The sequence below is a fragment of the Heterocephalus glaber genome, unplaced genomic scaffold, assembly GCF_053883595.1.
Source record: "Heterocephalus glaber isolate CG9 unplaced genomic scaffold, H.glaber_assembly_v1.0 deba00001481, whole genome shotgun sequence".
NCBI classification, from domain to species: domain Eukaryota; kingdom Metazoa; phylum Chordata; class Mammalia; order Rodentia; family Bathyergidae; genus Heterocephalus; species Heterocephalus glaber.
In genome coordinates, this window is record NW_028258317.1 from 31,578,320 (window position 1) to 31,603,536 (window position 25,217).

At 35.5% G+C, this 25,217-nt stretch overlaps 1 protein-coding gene across 22 annotated transcripts in view; it reads right to left on the minus strand.

Moving 5' to 3' along the window:
• Nucleotides 1-25,217, minus strand: part of Focad (focadhesin) — a 357,541-nt gene that overhangs the window by 167,729 nt on the left and 164,595 nt on the right. For 21 of the 22 annotated variants that reach the window (XM_087183409.1, XM_087183408.1, XM_087183411.1 and 18 more), the window contains 4 exons: nt 12,882-12,986; nt 12,346-12,447; nt 11,699-11,829; nt 8,475-8,601 (listed from right to left, as the gene is read on the minus strand). The exons of the other annotated variant lie outside the window; for it this stretch is intronic. In XM_087183409.1, coding sequence (XP_087039535.1) covers nt 8,475-8,601; nt 11,699-11,829; nt 12,346-12,447; nt 12,882-12,986 — 465 coding nt within the window. The remainder of the gene's footprint in view (nt 1-8,474; nt 8,602-11,698; nt 11,830-12,345; nt 12,448-12,881; nt 12,987-25,217) is intronic. 22 annotated transcript variants of the gene reach the window in all.

Here is a 25,217-nt window from a genome sequence, read left to right on the forward strand (position 1 = left end):
AAAATCAGAATACACATTCTTTTCAGTTGCACACTGGTCGTGCTCCAAAATAAGAACACATACTTACTCCTAGATCATGTTTAAGAACAAAGGAATTGAAGTTATCCCCTGTATATTATCAGACCACAGGACGATCAAATTTGAGATCAATAGCAGAAACCGCAAGAACTTCATAAACACATGGAAACTGAACAACATACCTCTGAATAACCAATGGGTCACAGAGAAAATTAAAAAAGAAATCAGACAGTTTCTACAATTAAACCACAATGCCAGTACAACATATTGGAATCTATGGGACACAATGAAAGCAGTATTAAGAGGGAAATTCACAGGAGTGAATACTCCTATTAGGAAAACAGAGCGAACCCAATTAACCTGATGCTGAACCTCAAGTTTCTACAAAAAGAAGAGCAAGACAAACTCAAAGCTCATACAAGGGAGGTAATTATAAAGATCAGAGCAGAAATCAACGCAATGGAGATTAAGAGAATTATACAAAAAAACAATGAAGCCAAGACTTGGTTCTTTGAAAGAATAAACAAAATTGACAGACCCTTAGCCAACCTTATCAAAAAAGGACAGAAAAGGCCCAAATCCGTGCAATTAGGAATGCAAAGGATAGGGCCGGGGATTTAGCTTAGTGGTTCCACTGCCTGCCTCGCAAGCAGAAGGACCCGAGCTCGATCCCCGGTACCAAAAAAAAAAAAAAAACAAACAGATAGGAATGCAAAGGGTGAAATTACAATGGACCCTGCAGAAATCCAGAGGATCATCAATACCTACTTTGAGAATCTATACACCAATAAGATGGAAAACAAAGAAGAAATGGACAGATTCCTAAATAAGTATGAATTATCAAAGTTGAAGAAGACCTCAAAATTCTAAACAACCCAATATCAATCAATAAAATTTAAAACGTAATTGAAAACTTACCAACTAAGAAAAGCCTGGGCCCTGATGGCTTCACTGTTGAATTCTACACAACACTGAGAGAAGAACTATTGCCACTACTCTTTAAACTCTTCAGTGAAACTGAAAGGGAAGCGATATGTCCAAATTCATTCCTGGAAGCAAGTGTTACTTTGATTTTAAAACTAGGGAAAGACCCAATCAAAAAAGAGAACTACAGGCCAATTTCTCTAATGAATATAGATGCAAAAATCCTCAACAAGATACTGGCAAACAGAATATACAGGGTCATTAAGAAGATCATACACCCTGACCAAGTGGGATTCATCCCAGGGATGCAGGGATGGTTCAACATAGGCAAATCAATACATGCAATACACTATATTAATAGAGCCAAAGACAAAAACCATCATCTCAATAAATGCAGCAAAAGCATTCAACAAAATCTAACCTGCATTTATGATTAAAACCCTACAAAAAGTGGAATAGACAGTCTCTACCTCAATATGATAAATGTCATCTATGAAAACCAAAAGCCAATATCATACCAAATGGTCAAAAACTGAAATCCTTCACATTGAGATCAGTAATAAAACAAGGATGTCTACTATCACCACTCCTGTTCAATATAATTTTGGAAACATTAGCCACGGCAATTAGACAAAAGAAATAAAAGGCATAAGGATAGGAAATGAAGAAGTCAAATTATCATTATTTATAATGGCACGGTACTCTATATAAAAGACCCAAAGAACTTCACCAAAAGTCTTCTACACTTAATGAGCAAATTCACTAAAGTAGCTGGATACAAGGTCAACACACAAAAACTCACTGAGAGAAAAATAGGGCAAACAATTCCTTTCACAATAGCATCCAAAAAACTGAAATACCTAGGAATCAACCTAACAAAAGAAATCAAAGACCTCTTTTCTGAAAACTATAGCACTCTGAAAAGAGAGATTGAAGACAATATCAGAAAATGGAACAACATCTCTTGTTCCTGGGTAGCAAGGATCACCAGAGTGAAAATGGCCATACTTCCAAAACTGCTACATAGATTCAATCCAATCCCAATAGAAATCCCAGCAGCATACTTCACAGACCTTGAGAAAGTAGTTCAAAAATTTATTTGGAATAAGAAGAGACCCAGAATAGCAAAAGCAATTCTAGGTAACAAAGACATGGAAGGGGGTATTACATTCCCCAACTTGAAACTATACTACAAAGCTACTGTGATAAAACAGCATGGCATTGGCAAAGAAACAGACCTGAGGACCAGTGGAACAGATTAGAAGGTGCAGAAACAACTCCAGACACACTCAGCCACCTCATCTTCGACAACGGAGCCAAACACCCTCACTGGAAGAAAGATAGCTTATTTAATAAATGATGCTGGAAAAACTGGGTTTCAACTTGCCAAAGATTAAAAATAGACTGGTATCTCTCACCATGCACTAAACTGAAATCAATATGGATTAAATATCTAAATATTAAAACAGAAACACTAAACTAGCTGGAAGGAAGGTTAGGTAGAACTCTGGAAGACATTGGTATAGGAAAAGAGTTCATGAACAAAACCTCAGTTGCATGGGAACTAGCACAAACAATCAACAAATGGGCTCTCTTCCTATTAAAAAGCTTCTGCAGGGCTGGGGATTTAGCTCAGTGGTTTTCCCCGCCTGCTGCGCAAGCGCAAGGACCTGAGTTCGATCCCCAGTACCAAAAAAAAGACAAAAAAAAAAAAAGCTTCTGCAGGAGCCAGGGATTTAGCTCAGTGGTTCCAGTGCCTGCCTCACAAGCACAAGGCCTGGAGTTCGATCCCCAGTACAAAAGAAAAAAAAAAGCTTCTGCACAGCAAGAGAAACCACCAACAGTGTGAAGAGACAACCCACAATGTGGGAAAAAATTTTCACCTGCTGTTCCTCAGACAAAGGTCTACTATCTAGAATACATAAAGAACTTAAAAAAATCAGACTTCCTGAATTTAAAGACCCAATCCAAAAATGTTCAACTGAAATGAACAGACATTTCTCAGACAAAGAAGTAAAAGCAGCAAATAAACATATGAGAAAATGTTCAACATGACTGGTCACTTGAGAGATGCAAATGAAAACAACGCTGAGATTCCATCTCACCCCAGAAAGAATGGCTACTATCATGTAATCAACCAATAACAAATGCTGGTGAGGCTGTGGGGAAAAAGGAACCTGCTCCACTGCTGGTGGAAGTGTAGACTAGTGCAACCACTGTGGAAATCAGTATGGAGATACCTCAAAGAACTAGGACTGGAAATCCCATTTGATCCAGCTATTCCCCTGGTGGGGATCTTCCCAAAAGAATTAAAAGAATCATACCACAGTGATATATGTGCACCCATGTTCATAGCAGCACAATTTGTAATAGCTAAAACTTGGAAACAGCCCAATTGCCCATCAAATGATTGGATAAAGAAAATGTGTCTTTTTATAAAATGGAGTACTACTCAGCCATAAAGAATGAAAAATTAGAGACATTTATAGCTAAATGGATGTACATTGAGGCAATACTCTTAAGTGAAATAAATCGGACATACGTGTAAATACTGAACAGTTTCTCTGGGGTGAGAAACTGAAAGTGTAAATAAGGACTATAAGGTATAATAGATAATGTGAAATAGGAAGAAATGGGACAAAAGGGGAAGGAGAAGTGGGAGGGATAGGGGAAAGGAAAGAAGGGAATGGGATTAATATGAGAAAATGAAAAAATGGAAACAAGTCTTTGTAAATGGGGAGGGGTGGAGGGTTTGAAGGGAGGGCAGGGGAATAGGGAAAAATGTAAGAACCAAGATAGATTACATAAAGGTACAAATTTCCAATGATGAATGTCTTTATATTGCATACCTAAAATGCACCAAGAAAATTAATTTTTAAAAAAGGAAATAAAATGTCCAGAATAGGCAAATTCACTGAAAAAGATGGTCAGTAAGTGGTTGCCTAAGGCAAGAGCAATATGGAATATGCTGACTTGGAGGTGAGAAGGACAGTATATGGGATCTGGGGGGTAGGTGATGAAAATGTTCTAAAGTTGGTGTGGTGATACTGTGTCACTGTGGATATATTAAAAACTAAACTATACATATTAAACCAATAACTTGAATGAATGCAAATTATATTTCAATAAAATCCATTTTTTAAAAAAGAAAATACTGTTTGTCACAACCACTATTTGGTATTAAGTCAAAAAAAGTAAGAAAATTAAGGCAAATAGGGATAGAGTAAGGCAAAAAGTGATGAGACAAGAACAGGGTAAGGAGAGGAAATAAAAAGGATTAAGATGTGGACTGCACATGTACCAACTCCTCATGATGAATGTAGTCATTAGTGACTGCAAACACATACTAGTAAAAATTTAAAATTAAAGCTGGGTGTGATGGTGCACGCCTGTAATCTCAGCAATCAGGAGGCTGAGGCAGGAGGATCACCAGGAATTTGAGGCCAGCCTGGGCTAGATAGTGAGTTCAAGACTAACTGAACTACATAGCGAGACCCTGTCCCCAAAAATACCAAAAAAAGTTTAAATTAAAAAAAGAAAACATAAGGAAAGACAATGAAAGTGACAAACACTTGGCCTATTCAATGCTTATATTTTTCCAAAGGAGGAAGCCTGGGAATTACAAAAGAACATGAGATTTGGAGTCTCAGGTCTACTTTTATAAGCCATGTGACTTAAATTAAAGTTACTTAAGTTTCCAGAGCCTCCATTCTCCACCATAAAATGAAATCTTATAATCCCTATATCACAAAATGTTCAAATTCCCAGTAGGTACCAAGCAAACACTAGCTGTAATATTCTAAAGTACATTATTTCTAAAAAGAAACGTATGAAGTCCAAATCTACATGTCAAGAATTGTTAAGAATAAATTTATTTTTTCCAATTCCAAACTGACAATCTCCATCCTCATCTTTATGATATACCAAGATTCCTTGAACTTCTCTTTCTCTGTATTGTGTTTAGCAAAGCAGTACCCAAGAAACCCATATTGGAAACACAATCTTTATCCTAACAGATTTGTCATTTAGATAGACTCCATCCTTTAAAAAAAAATCTTTCATTAATAGCCATGTAAATAAGTAAGCAAGAAGCTTAATTTGACTCTATCAAAGACAAATGAATTTTTATTATGACCTTGAAAACTGAAGAGTTCATTATCAAGCTTAATGAGGAAACACATGCCTTCTGTACAAAAGCAAGGCTGCAAAAGCACTGCAAAATCTAATTTTAAATGGTTTTCTAACTGAGGTATTTTCTCAAAGCTGGAGTTATTCAGTTTATTCACTTATCCTTTTGATTTGTCCTATTTCATTGTTTTAGGTTATATTTTTGTACTCCTAACGATATTTGATTGTTAAGGATCTAAAGAGCAGTGGGTAGACAAATAACTACCAACTGCTGCTGGGAAATAGATTCATAGCTCTGCTGAATATTTTCATTTTGGAAGCTGGTGGCTTCGACAATGCTTCACACACAGTATCCCTTTGAAGACTGTATAATAGCCCCACAGAATGTATGTTGACTTCTGAGGACAGCACACTGGCCAAAAAAAACAAAAGATTAGCCCCAAACTAGGACGTGCAGCCTAGCAAAATCTGCTGAATTGAGTAAATTTTACAACTTTAACACACATCACAGAACATAACAGTAGCAGCTTCACAAATAATGAAATCATACACTTACAGTCTGGAAAGCCTTAAAACGGAAATATACATTGCCAACAACATCAAGGCTCATCACGGGGAAACAGGTTATTTTTTCTTATTTAGATGCACACAAAGCTATTCAATAAGAAACATTTAAGGAGAGCATTTTTATTAGCAAAATTAATAGTAATACAATCAGTTTCAGTCTATACCACAACTGTGGACATTTCTAATATTTATAAAGAAAATATGGTATATAGCACATATTTAAGCATCAATAAAATTACCTCTAGACAAGAAACACAGATGTTAAAAAAAACAAAAACAAAAGATAAAGGAATCAGCACTTTAAAAACTAAAATGAAGCTAACTGATTATTGATAACGCATTATTATTTATTGGTGCCCATCTTGTTACAGAAAGAATTTACAAGTTAACAGCTACTGTTCGGTAGACAACATATTGAATTCTCATTTCATTTGCAAGGTATCCACTGAAATTTTTTAAAAGGGAGTTTTTATTTAAAAACATATGGGAGTTGGATTTCATAATATTAAATGTGTTAAGAGCAATGCTTAAAACACATTTAACTTTAAATGTGAAGATACGATGGGAAAGAGAAATGCCTTTAACCAAGCAAAGGATGGAGTATTGATGTATAAAATAAAGAGATGGTCTTTGATAAATAAAATATCTTGATATGATTTCTCAATTCCTTCGGAGGACAAAGAAATACCAGAAGCAAAGGAGTGTAGTAACAGAGTGCACTCCAGATTATCTCTGTGGTTAATGGTTTGGATTAAGGGAATGGATTTGGGGCTAAGTACTCCACAACTCTAAATGGTCTTCTGTAAGTATATAATAAAGCACCAATATCTCTGCTAGTGAAGGAACAGAATACTAACTGGTAGAAGAAATTAAATCACTATCATTTTTATAACAGGTTCATAGGGAAAAATAAATTGTTTAGAACCTCTTTTATGGCATTTACTATATCCACTTAAGTGCCAATTCATCAGAAGAAAGCTCAATATAGAGAACATCTATATAGGCAGATATTATGCTAGGTCTTTTTTGTATGTAATCTCATTTTATCCTCATTTGAAAAACATGAATGCTCTGTGAGATTAAATTAGCCAGAGGACATATAACTAACAACATACAACTCCTAAGACTGCCTAAGACCAAAGAGGCTTTCTACTACATCAGGCAACATTTTTTTTTAGCCCCAGTACTAACCACAATTAATCCTGATGTCTTACAGAAACAGAATGAGACAAGTTAGTGCCAAACTCAGGGCATTTCTTAGGGGGGAATAAGCACTGACAAACTACAGAGGCTTCCTGGATAGCTGAAGAAAATAATGAAATTAGGGAAATAATAAGATTAAATTACTGTTTATTAGGGGGAGGTTAACTTCAGAATGGAGTCAATGACTATCAAGAAAAATACAGTAAGAAGGGAATATTTCAAAATGGTAAAAAAGGTCAATTTTTACAGGTGGAAGTACATATAGGATTCTTTGTCCTCCTAAACTTTTTGTTAAAAACTGGCTTAATAATAAAGTTTAAAGTTACCCATTAGGAAAGCAATATGATTAGTAAAGTAACATTTCCCAGTCCCAGACAACTGACTGAAGAAATAAAAAACAATAGTCCCTGTTTGTATGTCATAGTCTCCTGTCGTTTTAGTCTTCTACTATGAAGTTCTAACAACTTTTCCAACTCCTGGGCATGTGATCTAAAGACTACCCTTAGCACACATCAATTTCTGAACAGCGATGTTAAGATGTTACTCACTGTCTGCTGACTTAAGTGTTCACATGAAAGAACATTTTCATACCCAGATCTGAAGTAAATACATATTTTCTGAGATTTACTCTCCTCAATTGTAAAAGGTGTTAATTCCTGTACTGCAGAGTTGTTGAGAAATGTACATGAAAAGCAATTGCTACAGGGACTTGGTCACACAAATACTCAATACTCAATTTGTTATTTGCATTATTGTATCATTTTTTTATCAGCCATAACTAACATAACCTGAAGATAAAAGAATTCTATTTAGTTTCACTTTAAAACTACAGTATATGTGTTCAGCATTAAAAATTCTGGTTGGGCCGAGGATTTAGCTCAGTGGTTCTGGCGCCTGCCTTGCAAGCTCAAGGTCCCGAGTTCAATCTCCAGTACCAAAAAAACCCAAAAAAACCCCTCTGGTTGGGTCAATGAATAATCTTTCATGTGATTACCATATTTCTTCAAAATAGTAGATTCTTTCTGCTATAGTGTAATTCTGGGAACAGTCTAAAATTCAGAAAATGATTCACAAGTTTAGTTCTAACATTCACCCATTCTACCAAATCTAATCACTAGGGAAGAAAGATTCCTTTGCTAATCTTCAAGCCAATAATAATTTTTGCTAGCTATGAAAGTACAAATAGTCCATGGCCATTTCCTCATCTTACCTGATTCTACAATGCTCTAATCACAAAATTAATAAATAAATATACCCATGTTCTATGAATATAAAGTTCCTTTCCATCTTAGCAAAAATAAAAAACGAGGAACTCTGAAAATCAGGTTTGCTTATGTCTCTAATGAATGTCTACAGGAGAGGACGGGGTGCCGGGGATTTAGCTCAGTGGCACCAAGCCTGCCTTGCAAGCACAAGGTCCTGAGCTTGATCCCCGGTATAAGGGGGAAAAAAAGGAAGATGGTTAAGACTCCTTCTCTAAAAAGTATTTGTCAAGGAAGATCCTGGCTTATTCTTCCAAACAAAATTTTCTGAGAATTAATATTCAGACCTCTAGTTACCTCAAGTTAATATTACATCCTTGGTCTCAAAAAATATTTTCTTCAAAGCTATCCAAAACAATTAAAAGCACCAACCTCAGCTTGGCAGAGTGCATGAAGACCCTGTAACACCAAGGCTGCTGGTGTAGCTTGATCAGGCTTGGTACATTCATTCAGCACCTGAGAAATAGCTGCCAGCATATCTGCACCATGCTGATGGGGCCTGCAATAAATGACAATTTAAAAACAAAATTAGAGCAAAGAGCTCTTACCATTATCAGATCTACCTCCAATGTGTCAAATTTTTCCAGTTTTAGGAAATTATTTCCATTTATACTGTGGTAGTCAGAGTTTGCAAGGGAATAGATTTAATATAGGACCCATAATTTATAGGATTATTTTAGAATATTGACCTAAAAAGTCAAATGCAGAGGAGTGCAAGAGATCTGTCCACACACTAGAGACCTGAAGAATCCAGCCAAGGGCCTGGATCCCATAGCAATGTCCCACACAAGTCCAGCTGAAGGCCTACAGCCCACAGCAATGTCTCATGCAAGTCCATATTGAGGATCTGCACCAGGAAGGCCCAAGGGCCAGTGGTGGAAGCTAAAAGCCTTTGCTGGCAGGGTGAAGGATCTGTGCCACCAGGCTGAGGGATCTGCACTGAAGCCAGGAAGGGACGCTCAAGGCAAAGACCAGAGCTCCCCTGACAAGAACAATGGCCATTCCCAGCAACAGTGAGGACCCAGATGAGAACAGCCAAGTTCACATTAGGAAAACCAGCTGCAGCAAGCTTCTCCAAGAAAATCAACAGCAAATGATCTTCCCCTCCAGTTCTCCCCTCCAGTTGTTGCCACTGGCAACAATCCTCAAGTGGGTCTTCCACACCCAGAGCGACGCTGATTCAATTCAACCAGGCATTCAAAGTTGACCATTAGTTAATCTACTACATAGACTGTGAAACTGCTTGATAGGATTCCATTGTTTCACAGTCCATAAATGAAAATAATTTTCCAAAACTGGAAAAATTTCACACATCTGAGGTAGTAACTAAAAGGAACTCTGAAAAAGTTGTAAGTAGACTGACTAATATCGAACATGTGGTAAACTCGGCCTCAAGTATGTCAGTTAAGCATGTCAGTTAACACTGAAGTGGCTTCTCTCCTGCGGGTCGGCCAAGCAGCGTGAAGCTCCTTGGCTGCGTTCCGGTTCCAGCCCATGCCATGATGAGGTCCCAGGAGCGGCTTGGAGCCCCGCCCCCAACCGGCACTCCGCTTAGCAGCGCGGGTGCCTGCAAGGCCCAGTTCCACTCCCCCCCACCGCCCTCCAGCTCTTCTGCTACCTGGTCCTACACTACAGAGGCACAGGGGATTTTACTTCACATAGTTAAATGTGATAGATTAATAACTACCACAAATTGTTATTTTCTAAGCTGCACTTGATGCTATGGTATTGCTGACTGTATCATTTGGTCTAACATGTTGTGATTGATCTAATCAGTTTTCCTTCCTGGTATAAGGAAAATAAAATAGCCTCAGAGTCATTAGAGCCTCAAAACCTAAACACAAGCCATATCTGGAAAACACTTCTGAAAAGCAATCATTCCACAAGTGTTTTAAACACAAGCAACAAAGATACCTGCATTAAGCAATTTTGAAATATCAACCCAGGAATTAAACCAAGGACAGTACCAAAAACAAAAATGAGAAGTCATTTAAGCAAGGCACAGACACAGGCTTCCACACCACAAAAAGGAAATTCTGGGGGAAATGAGGTAGAAAAGTCTAATAATCAACCACCTGGACACCCTGAACTGATAGCACAGGAAGTAACAAAGCAGATGCATGAGGCTCTAGAAAAATTCAAAGGAGATAATAATCTCCCAGATAAATACAGAGATGGTGAGTTGAGTGAAAGACATGATTAGAGGCTCTAGAGCAGAAACAGATGAGAAAATAGATGAGATCAGAAAAATGCTGGAAGCCATGAATGCCCAGCATAAGAAAGAAATGGAAACCATGATCGCCCAACATAAGAAAGAAATGGAATCTATGAAACAGATTCAAACAGATATTCAGGAGATTAAAAACTCCATTGAAAGCATGCAGAGCAGACTAAGAGAATCTAAAGACAGACTATCAGATATAGAAAACAGGATCACGGTTAAGGACCATGAAAACAGAGATTTCTTAAAGATAGTAAGGGGCCATGAGAAATCAATCCAACAGCTGCTAGATGATGCAAAGAAGAATAACGTAAGACTGATAGGAGTCCACGAAAAAACAGGAGAAAGTACAATAGACATAAAAAAACTGTTCACAGAAGTAATAGTAGAAAACTTCCCAGACAGAGGTGGAGAATTGGACACACAGAAAAGTGAGGCATATAGAACTCCACCCAGCCATGATAAAAAAAAAATCTACACCTAGACATGTAATAGTCAAGATCCCAGAAACTCAACACTGAAGCTTTCTCCATGCAGTCCTCAATAAAATCCAAACTCTTGGATCATGGTTATGCACCTGTATATTTTGGTCCAAGATGTTACACAAAATGCAAACATCTATGTTGTGAGCCTCTGGGCCACCCCACCGCACCACCTCAAGAAGCACCATCTGCACTGTGGCCAGTGACATAGTGGGAATGCTCCTGGAATTCTGCAATGCAGAGGCCTGATTAACATGTGATGCCGCAAGACTGAAAGTTACTTTAGATGCATCCAACCTATTTCCTCAGTAAATATTTCTACTTCACCCATATAAGGAAAAACAAACTTTGGAAAGGTAGAGCTATGCTTGTGCTATTTCGGTCTTATATTCTCCACCTTATTTAAACCATAATCTTGAACAGCACAGCTAGTTCCTATATATCTTCATGTTTTCCTAAAGGCATAAAATAGAAGGAAATTCAACACCATTTCCATCCTTGTTATAATTCTTAATAATTCCATACAGTGAATCACAAATAAGTCATTGCCTAGTAAAGCTACTAATAAGAACCATGCATACCTTAGAGAAATATAAGAATAGTTTATGACTGTGCTTAGTTTTCAAGAATTTATATACAGAAAAATAAAAAACATGGTATCACATGTTTACCATAATAGTAAATTATCTACAAAAATATATAACTATCTTTTGAACTGAAGTAAGACTAGACCTGAAAGGAAAGGCATACTTGCTTCTCAAAGTTTCTTACCAATAGCACCTAATTTTACCATCAGAAATGTGAATTGAAAAATAATTTATTCCTCCATGCAATAAAAAATTAAGCAAAAAAATATATCACAATATACATCCTCAAGAATAAGCACATCTCACCTTTGCTTGCATATGTCTCTGATTGATGCCGCTTTTGCAATCAGTTTCTCCCACTGGAGCTCTTTGCCCACACTGAGAGAAGGCATATCAGACATGGCTATGAATCGCTGCAGCTCAGGATACACACGATCCTAACGAGGCAATTTCACAAAAAAGGGAATTTCCCAACTTCAGGTGAATAATTATTATCTGCTTTTATGCAGAACTTTTATTTCTAAATCTTACATTTGCATTGGAAATTATAATGTATTTCTGCTGATCAGCAGAGAAGAATGCTGTTGTGATTACTGAGGATTTTCTTACATATTGCTGTACTGTTGTTCATCTCATAAAACAAGAAGAAAGTGGCTAAATCTCATCCTAATTACAAAGGATCCAACCACAACCGTATTTCTCTTTCTCACAAAACTAAAGATAAATTTTAGAAATAAGGAAATAAGATTATTTTACATTTTCAATTTTTCTAAGACCTAATCACAAATGGTTGAATTTTAGACCACAATAAATTTTACATCAGAATAAATCATAATTTCTCAATGCAATCATTAATGTATTCATTTATACCATTAAATCAAAGTACTATCATACATGAAAGCTGTCTTCTGTAAAAGAAACATGATTAATATGCATACAATGTGTAAGTTTACCTGCTTTTCCCACAAAGATGTCAACAGGCGCAAAGTGACAGCTCTCAGTTGAGGGGTGCTTCCAAGCAGTTGGATTACTCGCAGAATCTGTCCAATACACACCTAAGAAAATGTTAAAGAAACTGGTTTCATAAATGTAAATGTAGCCAATCTCAAGGTTGCCAAAAGCATTTTTAAACATCTTACTGATATAGACTGGAATGGAAGCTTACTGAAATATTACCCTCTTCTAAAATGATGGGTGATAATTTGGTAGGTGCTAGCTAGTGATTCTGGGGGCATAGGACCTGATCTCAGAATGGTCAATATGGAACTCTGGATATTATATGATTTAAAAGGAATTATTTCTTAAATATTATAATAAATACTTTTGCCTTTAGACATTACCTCCTAAAAAACACGGCCAGACAGGGGAAGTAGTGATCATGGCAAACTCCAGAGCTTAAAATGTCATAATACAAAACAGAATTCAATGTACTACTTGAGTCTCACCCCTGCACAAACATGTACAAAAGTTAAATGGTTAATACACTAACCTTGTGAACACCAAGCACAGGTAAAGTATATAGTATATCATTGTATAATACAGGTTCCAGTGGTCTTCCCAATTTGAACATTAAAACTGGAATCAGATTTGGCACCTAAGATGAATTTAAAGAATATGTTCATTATGCTTTGTTCTAAAAGAAGGCAAACTGTAAACCAATGTTTGCTTTCTTTTTCCTGAACGAAATAATATGACAATTAATGAATTAGACTTAAAAATATCAGTTATTTGTTTTTAATTGGATTTTTTTTGGTGCTACCAGGGACTGACCTTAAGACGTTTCGATTGTGAGGCAGGTGCGGTGCCACTGAGCTAAATCCTTGGCCCAATTGGAATTTTATAGTATCACTAATATTTTACCTTTTACAATTAGCTTCCAAACACCAATTAAAAAGAACTTTTCTTAAACAAATATGATATTAACTCAGAGCAATACAAAACTTAGCATATATCCTATCCCAAAATATATAATTCTAAGTGTCATCACGTTAGCTGTGTAAACAATAAAATAATTTCACATAGTGAAATACTATAATCAACTAGGTTACTCCAATAATCAAAATCAGTGTACTATAAAGAGGAATGTTAAGGATAAAAATTCTCCTTTATTTCAATCTCTCTGCATAACACAGTAAAACAGGAAAAATAAGTTATTCGTGGATGACAAAGCTTAATATTAAGATGGCAATATTTTCAAACTTGATCGACAAATTCAACACAGTTCGCAAGCAAAATTCCAGTTAGCTTCCCTGTAAAAAACTGAAAGACAGTTGCAAAAATTCATATGTAAAAGCAAGACAGACTGAATAGCCAAAACAATCTTGAATAGCAAAAGCAAAGTTTGAAGACTGAAATTCTAGTTCCAAATTTATTACAAAGCTACCATAAAACAGTAGGGTCTGGTATAACAGTAGAAATATAGGTAAATAGAATTGAATTCAGAGTCGAGATATAAATGTTTACATTTATAATCAACTTTCAACAAAGATACGAAGAAAAAAACGTCTCTGACAAATAGTGCTGAATTCTACTAACTGGATATCTACTTGCAAAGGAATGAAACTGGACCCCTGTGTCACATCACATGTGAAAATTAACTCAAAATGGATTTTAGACCTAAATGTAAGAGCTAAAGCTGTAAAGTTCTTTAAGAACATTTATAATGCTGAGTCAGGTAAAGCTTTCTTTGGTGCACAAGCACCAAAGCACCAAAGAGAAAATGGATTTAATTGAATTAAAAACATTTGTCCTTCAAAGGATAACATAAAGATAGTGAAAAGACAAACTACAAAATGGAGGGGAGAGATATTTGCAAACCATATATGCAATAAGGGACTGTATCCAGAATATAGAAAAAATTCTTACAACTCAGTAGTGAAAAGACAACCCAATTAAAAGGGGTGAAGGATCTAAATATACCTTTCTCCAAAAACATTTTTTTTTAAAGTGGCCAGTATAAACTGGAATGTATGGTTAACATCATCAGCCATAATATAATACAAACAAAAACCACAGAAGATACTATTTCACACTCAAGGGGAAAGCTATAATTAAAATGAAAGACAATAATAAATGTCAAGCATATGAAGAAACTGGAACTCTCATCTCCTGCTGGTAGGAATGTAAAGGAGTCTCTCTGGAAAACAGCCCATCTGAAGTCAGTTAGGTATTTCCTCAAATGGTTAAACAGAATTAACATACTAGCAATTTTACTCCTAGGTGTCTAACCAAGAGAAAACAAAATAAAGGCCAACGAAAAACTTATAAATGAATATACATGGCCACATTATTCACATTAGGCAAAAGTAGAAACAATCCAAATGCTTATCATCTGGTAAGTGGATAAATAAAATGTAGTAAAACAATAGAATATTACTCAGTCATAAAAAGCAATGAAACACTAACACATTAGGCTTTTTCAAAAAATCACAATAGGAGCCAGGGATTTAGTTCAGTGGTTATGCTACCTGCCTCGCAAGCAAAAGGTCCTGAGTTTGATCCCCAGTACCAAAAAAAAAATCACAATAGATCACATGTTGTATGATTTTACATATGTAAGTGAAATGCCCAGAATAGGCAAATCTGTATAGAAAGAAAATACGTTAGTAGTTGCCTAAGACTTCGTAGAAGAAAGAGGAGTCAAGGAGAGGGAAACAGGGAGAGATTGCTAATGAGTATGGATTTCTACTGAAAGTGAGAATTTATACAAATTGATTGCAGTTATATTTGTACAATTGTAAATATACTAAAGCTATTGAATTGTACATTTTGAATGGGTAAATTATATGGTGTGTGAATTCTACCTTAATAAGACCACTTTAAAAATTATATCCAAAATCATTTACTGAATCTCTACTTTGAGCAAGGTACTTAACTTGAAATTTTTATAGGAAATAATCCTAGTCTTAACAGTTCTTGAGACACAATAGTCCAAATTAAGTGCCCAGTTAAAAGGAAAGAATGAAACAGATTATTTTACTGCAAAACATAAATGTAGGAATCTCTACCTGTGAAAAACTTTTTTTACATAAGTTATAGTGGACTGACAGATTCCTAATGAAATAAGATATATATGTGTTTATTTACTTGAGATATCACTACCAGCTCTTGAAACTTCTACTCTCCACTGGCTGAGATCAGTCTCCATATAGTCAATGTTTTCTCTTTTTGCATTCAAAAAGAGTCCTTCATGAAGAAGTTCTTCATGAAGAAATTGACTTGGAATGATGGTACTGTCACAGGCATTCCCGTAAGACTATCAGCATATTTCTCAGCAGAAATTTTGCAAGTCAGAAGGAAGTGGGATAATATACTCAAAGTAATACATTTAAAAAACTGCCAATGAAGAATACTGTATCCTGCAAAACTGTCTTTTGAAAATGGACAAATAAAGATATTTCCAGATAAGAGAGAGAGAATTTACCACCCATAGACCAACCTTCTAATAATAATAAGGGGAACCCATTCGGTGAAAAAGAGGATACTAGACAGCAACACAAAGGCAAAAGAAAATATAAACTTTGCTTGTAAAGGTAAATATATAAATAAATTCAAAATCCTGAAATACTGTAATATGGTTCATAAATCTCTTAATTCTGGCATATGAATTAAAAGACAAAAATATAAATAACTATAATTATAAAGATAGCTCCAAGGAGAGGAAAACAGAAAGCAGACATGTTCAGACAACATAAAGTCCTGAAAAATGCCCCACGCTGGCAAAAGGGGCCTTCTGCTAAGCTTCAGGGTGGCAATAGGTTCCAGGAGCAGGGCTGGGGCAGATGAACTCTGAAGCCAGAAGGATGGTGAATAACACCTGGGGTGGTGGCTTTCTGGCCATACACTAGGAAATGAAAGACTGTGGGGGAAACACACAATATGTCCAAGATGTTTCCCTGCCAAATAGATTAAGGCAATCAGCTCAACAAAGGCTGCAATGGGTCACTCCTGGAGCACAGCTTCGACCCAGGACAAGTTCTGGGGGGAGGAACAGGCCTCTCAGCTTCCAGCAGGCAGGGATAGGGTGAAATGAAGGGGCTCTCACAACCAGAGGGCAACTCCAGTATGGAGGTAACTCAGCGGCATACAGGGTGAATGCAGTAAAAATTGTATGGAGGTTTTTATTTTTATTTCTGTTTTTATTTTGGGTGTTGTAGTTATAGTTACCTTGCTTCTTTGTCTATTCAGATCAGCTTGGGGGTTTTCTTTTTTGTTTTTCCTTTGTATTTTTTTCCACTTAGTTCTTGCTTCCTTATTGGTATTGTTTTGTTATTTTAAGTTCTTTTTAAAGGTTTTTAGCTTTGAACAACTCCTTCTTTTGGTACTTTGTGGGTGTGGGTGTGTGTGTGTGTGTGTGTGTGTGTGTTATTTTTTACTCCCTCTTCTTTTTTTGCCTCTTTTCCTCATTCTCTCACCTCCTTGCCATCCCCCTCTACCTCTCTGCCTATCTAACAGCATGTATATATGCCAGAATAAGTACACTAGAGAATAAGAATTCTCTACAATTCAAACAGTATCATTCAGGAGCATGTCAGGGTAATCCTTAAGAAAACTGTGCTTACAGTAGGATCCAAGCAAGACTACGTACAAATATATCAAGTTCGGAAAACCTGACAGTCTCCCTTGGCCTGTAAATATACTCGCACTCATCTGCATGTCTACACAAATATAATCTAAAAGTCTCTCAATGCTAGTCCTTTACCCCAGCTATAAAAATAATCCCAACGGAGTCTAAACTCCTATTTTCTACCTCGTGACATTTCTCTTACCTCCCCTCTCTTCCCACTGATATACCCACTGTCTTTTCTCTTCCTCTCCTCCACCACTCTCCACATCACAGAAGAATCACAAATAGCAGTATTGTAAGGGTATTGGAAAAAGGAAGAAATTATCGAAACAAGTTTTAGTGTTTAAGATTGATATACAGGGGATGAGGATTTAGCTCAGTGTTGCTGCCACCTGCCTCATAAGTGCAAGGTCCCGAGTTCGATCACCAGTACCAAAAAAAAAAAAAGATTGATATATGGTTTGACTTGTCAACAGTGTTAGGACCTATAGAAATACTCTCTTTAAAACACAGTGACAGGGTCAAAATCAATTAAAATGAATAGGTTGAAATGGCAAACAATACTTAACAAATAAAACCAAGAATATAGCACTGGAAAACAGAACATGTAAAAAGAGATCTATATACCAACAACAAATTCTCTTCATTTGATCTCAACTCTCAGTACAAACACACACACACACAAATATGAAAAAGCAAGGCATCAAAAGGCCTCCAAAGATTCCCAACTCTCCCAAAGCAGATCCAAGGGGCACTAATGAAAATAAAAAACAAAAAATTAAACACCAAATAGCTGAGTTGCACAAAATGCTTAAATATGAAGCAAAGAAACTCAACCAACTCAAAGATGATATAACACAAAACATAGTACAACTACCAAATAAACTAACCAATTTGCTTAGGAAAGAATCAAATAAAAAATTTTACGAGTTAACCAAAATGGTTCAAGACATGAATGACAAATTTATCAAACTCCATTAAAAAGTGCCAAGAAGAAATCCAGGAGATAGAGTACCAAATAATTACACTGAAGGGCTAGGGATTTAGCTCAGTGGTTCCACTACCTGCCTCGCAAGCACAAAGGCCCGAGTTCCATCCCTGGTACCAAAATAATAATAATAATAATAACAACAACAACAACAACAATGAAAAAAAAAGTTCTTCGCAATACATCATAATCAAAATCCCAGAAGTTCAATCAAAAGAATCTTAAAACCTATCAGAAAAAAAGCAAATGATTACTTCTAAAGCGAAACCAAGAAGGATTACAGCAGACTTTTCAACAAATTTTTTAAAGGCCAAGAGAATGAAGTGTTTCAATTTCTAAAAGAAAACAACTTCCAACCCAGACTAATACATCCTGCAAAATTATCTTTAAAGATTGATGGAGAAATAAGGACACTCTGTGACAAAAAACAGCTTAAGAGGTACATGAACACCAAAACATCACTCAAAAAAATACTCATGAATATCCTGGACAGAGACAACAAAGCTAAAAATTTGGACACAATGAATACAATATGCAAGGTGAGTAGTAAAACAAAAAAGAAAACCAAGGAGTCAACAAGGGAGAAAAAAAAAGGAATTACAATAGGTCAAAGCTATCCAGTAACAACTCTCAATACAAATGGCTTCAATTCCCCAAATGAAAGACACAGATTAGCAGACTGGATCAAAAAACAAAACTCAACAGTCTGCTGCACTGAAGAGACTCATCCAATCCCAAAAGAAATTGATAGACTAAAAAGTCAAAGGATGGAGAAAAATATTCAGTGCACCAAGATCCCAAAAGTAAGCAGGAACAACAATTTCATTCTGAGGGGGGGAAAAAAAGACAAAAACACTAAAACTGATCAGAAGAGGTAAAGGAGGTCACTACTCATTAGTTAAGGGAACAATTCAATAGGAACAAGTAACAATTATACACCAAAATATGCATATATATGCATCAAATATAGGTGCACTAACTTCATACCACAAATCCCACCAGACATAAAAGATCTAATAAACACCAATACAATCATAGTAGATGATCAGTACCAACTTTCACAAATAAACAATTAAAGAAATATCAGAGATGAACCACACCTTTGAGCAAATGGACTTCAACAGATATCACAGAGCATCCTACACTATGATACAATACACATTCTTCTTAGCATCACATAGAACTTTCTCTAAAATAGACCACATACTAGCTGAACACCTGCTTTAATAAACACAAAAAATTCAAAATCATCCCATGTATACTAAATCCCAAAAGGAACCACAGATATTTTACAAACACATGGACATTAAATGACACACTCCTGAACATTCAATGGGACAGGAAAAAAATTAAACAACTGCAAGAATCAAATAATAATGCCAGTACAAAATACCAAAACCTATGTGACAAAATAAAAGCAGTGCTAAGAGAGAAGTTTATTGCCATGAATGCTTACATTAGAAAAACAATAACCTCAAATAAATGACCTACTGATTCTCCTCAAGATAACAGAAATGCAAAAACAATCCAAACCCAAACCAAGTGCAAGGAAGAAATTTATAAAGATCAGAGGAAAAATTAACAAAATTGAGACTACAAAATAATGCAAAGAATCAAAGTATCTAAGAGCTGGTTATTTGAAAGAATAAATAAAATATACAAAATCATCCAGTAGCAAATAAATTAATAAAAAACGTGGTATTTATACAATTACTACTCTGCTATAAAGGATAAATTTGAGCCATTTGTAGGAAAACGAAAGCATCTTGAGTCAATAATGTTAAGAGAAGTAAATCAGACACACAGCTTAAGTATCATATTGTTTCTCTTATGTGAGAAACAAAGTATAAGTAAATCAAAGAGCAAAATAAAAGATAACAGGATACAGGGAGATAGATCTTTTGCAAAATGGAAGGAGCCCAAGAGATAGAGAAGGAAGAGTAGAGAAATGGGATGTGAAAAGAATTAAGATATATTATGTCCATGTACCAAATCCACACAAACAAAAAAAAAAGAGGTATGAGCACAGGCATGACCATACTTATCTCAGATAATACACATTAAGTCAAAACTGTAACAAGAGACAAAGAACAATGATAGAAAGGGTCAACTCCTTGGAAATATACAACAATTACATAGACATATGCATATATATGTACACACACATATACATCAGAGCACACAAATAAATAAAGCAAACACTAACAGCAACACAATAGTAAATTTCAATACCCCATTTTCAAAAATGGATAGAATATCCAGACAGAAGTTTAATAAGGAAACAGGACTTGAACAACATAAAAAAACAAATGGTCCAAAATATATAGAATAGCCAAGCATGGTAGTGCACACCTGTAATCCCAGCACTCAGGAGGCTGAGACAGGAAGATTGTCCTGAGTTCAAGGTCAGCCTGGGCTACATAGTGAGTTCAGGGCCAGCCTGAACTACAAAGGAAGACCCTGCCTCAAAAAACCAAAAAACCAAAAAAATAAAATAAAAAATACTCACACACACATATATATACACACACAGAATAACAGCTACCTAATAGCAGTACAATACATGTTTCTCTCAAGTACACATGGAACATTCCAGGATAGATCACATGTTAGGTCACAAAACAAGTTTAACAAATTTAAGAGACAAAATCTTACCAAGTATCATTTTCAACACAACAGAATGAAAGTAGAAATCTTAACAGAAAACTCAAAACTCAAACATATGTGGAAATTAGACAAAAAGATTCTTGGAACAACAAATGTGTCAAGGAACAAATCAAGAAGGAAATTATAAACTATCCTTAGATAACTAAAAACACAACTTAACAAAACTTACAGAATGCAGCAAAAGGAGACCTAAGACAGGAACTTGTAGCAGTAAATGTCTTCATCAAAAAGGGAAAAACGGGGCCGGGGATTTAGCTCAGTGGTTTCGTTGCCTGCTGCGCAAGTGCAAGGACCTGAGTTCAATCCCCAGTACCAATCCCCAGTACCAAAAAAAAAAAAAAAGGAAAAAAGAATTCAAACAACTTACAAACCTGGACTAATAACAAGACCTTGTCTCAAATAAACCAAAACAAATAAATAAACAATAAAAAAGCCAAAAATGTCAGTGTCCTATAGGTGATGTATAATATGTGCTTTTCCATCTCAATTTGGTTCAAGTTCTACTACTGAGTCTGTGGCTGATGAGATATTTTGCATCAGATTTGGAAAGTGTGTGAATCCCTCCAACACGGAGATGTAACTAAATATATTATTCATCTATGTAAGCAATCAAGTAATAAAACTAGAAAAATTCAATGTTTTTTAGTTTAATAAAATAGAAAATTGCTCAAAGAACCCAAAACAATGAAATCATTTATTAGGATATGAAGAACTATATGACTGACAATAGTAAATGTGACACCAATCCATACAAAAGGGAAAGAAAAAATACATGGCCAACACAAGTTGACTCAATATAAAGTATGACTTCAAAGCCTCACTTTTCTTCTTTAAGGACAAAAACTGTGCAACTTTAAGTGTACACATCTCATACCATGAAGGTATAAAATGCATGGACCTTTTATATGGTCCTAATTTAGGCACAAATGAAAGATTAATCATTAGAAGCGTGATCAGAAAATACATGAATAAATTGTTTTAAAAAATTATATTACACTAAAAACCATACAATCATTAATCTCTCTCAAAGCACCCGACCCTGTTTCCAGATACACTTACACCATTGTCCTTGTCACATTACAGTGTGTCCTCATCCACCTTATTAACCAGATCTTGCACCGTGAGACTTTTGGAACTTTCTCAAAGTAAAAATGACCATGAAGGGTAAACTATTTGAATTGACTCAAGACTGTAATGCAATCACAACAGCCTAACTAAAGACACACATGAAGAGGGCTCCAGAGCTGCTTCAGAGAGGGGCAGGAGTGACGGGATAAGTGTGTTTGAAGTGAGGGAGAATATTCTGAGAGGGAGCAATGGCAATGTATCTTTTATTATAATTCTTCTAAAATTTAAATATTTATAGTACATTTTAATCATATCTGACACAGTTTACATGACTAATGATAAACAAATGACTTGATTAGAATGTTATATTAACCAACACTGATATGCAGAATGAAGTAACACTAGTGAAAAAGGACAGAAAAATGAAAAAGCATTGATCTAAATTTTTTTAACACAGTGAATAATAATGAAGGCCAATTCTATTGCTTGGAGTACACAATATAGTATATTGTTAAGGAATGACAGAAAACAGATTTAGCAAGCTTTTATCTTGCATAATCTTCTGCCTCAAGGAAAATCATCAGACTAGAGAAATGAAATAAACATTAGTAAGAGACACTGATATCCATGATAGAAGCAGACAGTGCAAACCAACTGAGGGAAAACAGATTAATCAATGAATGTCGTTAGAAAATCTGATTAGGTAAAAGGAAAGGGTAATTCTAACATATTCTTATGCAGAAAAATAATTCTAGATGGAGTCAGGAAGTACATGTAAAGAAGAAATTTTTTTTTTGGTACCGGAGATCGAACTCAGGACCTTATGCTTGCAAGGTAGGCGCTGGAACCACTGAGCTAAATCCCCAGCTGCTAAAGAAGAAATGTTTAAAAATTTAGAAGACATATTAAGTAAATGTTTACATGCTTTAGACAGGTAAGAAATATTTAGCTGTAAAACAATAAAAGACTACTAAGTATCTTCAGCATCTTTTGGTTTTTGTGACATAATACCTGAGCTAATCAATTTATAAGGAGAAAATTTTTATTTTGGCTTATGGTTTCAGAGGTTTTAGTCCATGGTCACCTGGGCCTGTGCCAACACAGGATATCGTGGTGGAAACATGTGGTGGAGGCCTGTTTATCTCATGGAATTGAGGAACCAGAAAAAGAGACAGGGAGAGGGGCCTGAGGTCCCACTATCTCATTTAAGAGCATGCCTCTGATGACCTAACTTACTTCAAACCAGCCACACACACCCTAAGGGTTCCACCACCTCTCTGTAGTGCCAGAAGATGGTGATCAAGCACTCAACACATAGGACACTGTGGGAGTACAGTCTAGCTTCAAACTATAGCAATAAGTATGGATGTTATTTTTTAAAGAACACTGAGAAAATGAAAAAATTCATTATTACTGAAAGATAAAACTTAGCAAATCTCCAAAAAGAGGAGTAAAACAAGTTGAGAGAAGTAAATAGGGGAAGTAAAGAAAAACAGAAAAACTATATAGGACTTGAGGGTCCAAATGACAGAAGATCTAGAAAGCAATAATGAGGTCAGGAGAGGGAAAGACAGCAATGACAAAATTTAAAAATCCCTAGAATTTAGGGACCTGAATTTTAAGATTTTAAGAGCCATTGATTATCTAGCACAGCAGATGAAAATAGATTCACATCAAGATGCAGAATCATAAAATTATAAAGTAACAAGGACAAAGAGAATGTCCTATAAGCTTCCAGAGAGAAAAAATAAAAACAAAAATTAGATTCACATAAACATGTACTCAGGAATTCATGAGTCAAAATAACTTTGGATTTCTCTACTATAACTCTAGAAGCTACAGGAGAAATGGAAGAAAGTAAACAATCCCCGACCCGCCCCCCTCCTAGTGCCTGGGATCAAACTGAGGACCTTGCACTTGCCAGGCAGGCACAGCAACACTGAACTAAATCCCCAGCCCAGCAAACAAAATTTTGAAGGAAAATGGTTCAAAACCTAGAATTCTATACCCAGTCAATCTAAATCAAAGCCTGCCACATTTCAGCACTCACAATTTTAGCAATTAAAATAAAAACATACATACGCATAATTTTCAACCGCTGATTTGATATTCAAAAAAGATTGTAAAACTGACATAATACAAAGTTTTTCCTCTCTCTCAAATAACATGGAAACCTGGATGCACACTGAGGCGATACTCTTAAGTGAAATAAATAGGACACACATGTATAAATACCAAATAGTTTCTCTGGTGTGAGAAACTGAAAGTGTAAATAAGGACTAAAATGTATAATAGGTAATGTGACATAGGAAGAAAAGGGGCAAAGGGGAAGGAAGTGGGAAGGCTAGGGGAAAGGATAGAAGGGAATGGGATTAATATGAGAAAATGGAAAAATAGGAACAAAATCTTTGTAAATAGGGAGGAATGGAGGGGTTGAAGGGAGGGCTGGGCAAGGGTGAAAAATAAGAACCAAGAGAGATTATGTAAAGGTGCAAATTTCCAATGATGAATGTCATTATATTGTATACCTACAATGTACCAATGATTAGAATGAATAATCGATAATGCAAAATAGGAAGAAAAGGTCCAAAGGGGTAGGGGTAGTGGGAGAGGCAGGGGAAAGGAAAGAAGGGAAAGGAAAAATGCTGAGAAATGGAAAAAATGGAAATAAAGTCTTTGTAATTAGGGAAGGGTGTGCTAGGAATGGGGAAAAAATAAGAACCAAGATGCATTAGGAAAAGGTACAATTCCCAATGAGAATTGTAATTGTGTTCTATACCTAAAATATACCAATAAAAGAATTTAACAAACAAAAATAATAACATGGAAACCATATAAATCTAAAACATAAAGAAAAAAGCAAATAGGAACTTTCAAAATATTTAAACTTATTATAACTACAAATTATAAGAGAATTTTCTTGTATGTTACTAAGATATTTTTTAATTATAAGAATATAGTAAAAGATACATAGTTCCAGGAGAGTAAAAGGTTGTTTCTGAAGAGAAAATCTTCAAACTTCTTTTTTAAACTCTTGTCTGGTATGTGCTTCAAAATAACATCTCAGATTAGGGACTGCGGAAGTAGAACTACATATAATACATCCTGGTTAAGTAATTATAATTGGTGAGCACAAGGGATGTGTATATAAGGTTTATTATGTTATTCTACCCACTTTTGAATATGCTTCCAATTTTTCACAACAAAATGTTAAAAACCTTCTAATCTGGTATTCGCCATATATAATTAGGAGACAGAGTTTCCCAGATATATGTACACTGATACATGAAATAGCATGTGTTCACTACCTTATGTAGAAGTAAATCAAGTTTAAAAGGTAAGAGAAAATAAAAATTTCCACATTAAAATAAATATGCAAAACATGTTCCAGGGAAAAAAAAACACACTGCAAGTGAAATTTTTTCCTATAATCACAAAAAAAGGGCAAAGAGAAACATGAAAAAATTGTTTCTATACTACAGAATAAGAGACTGACAACAGATATCATCAAACATTTAAGACTAAAATACAAAACA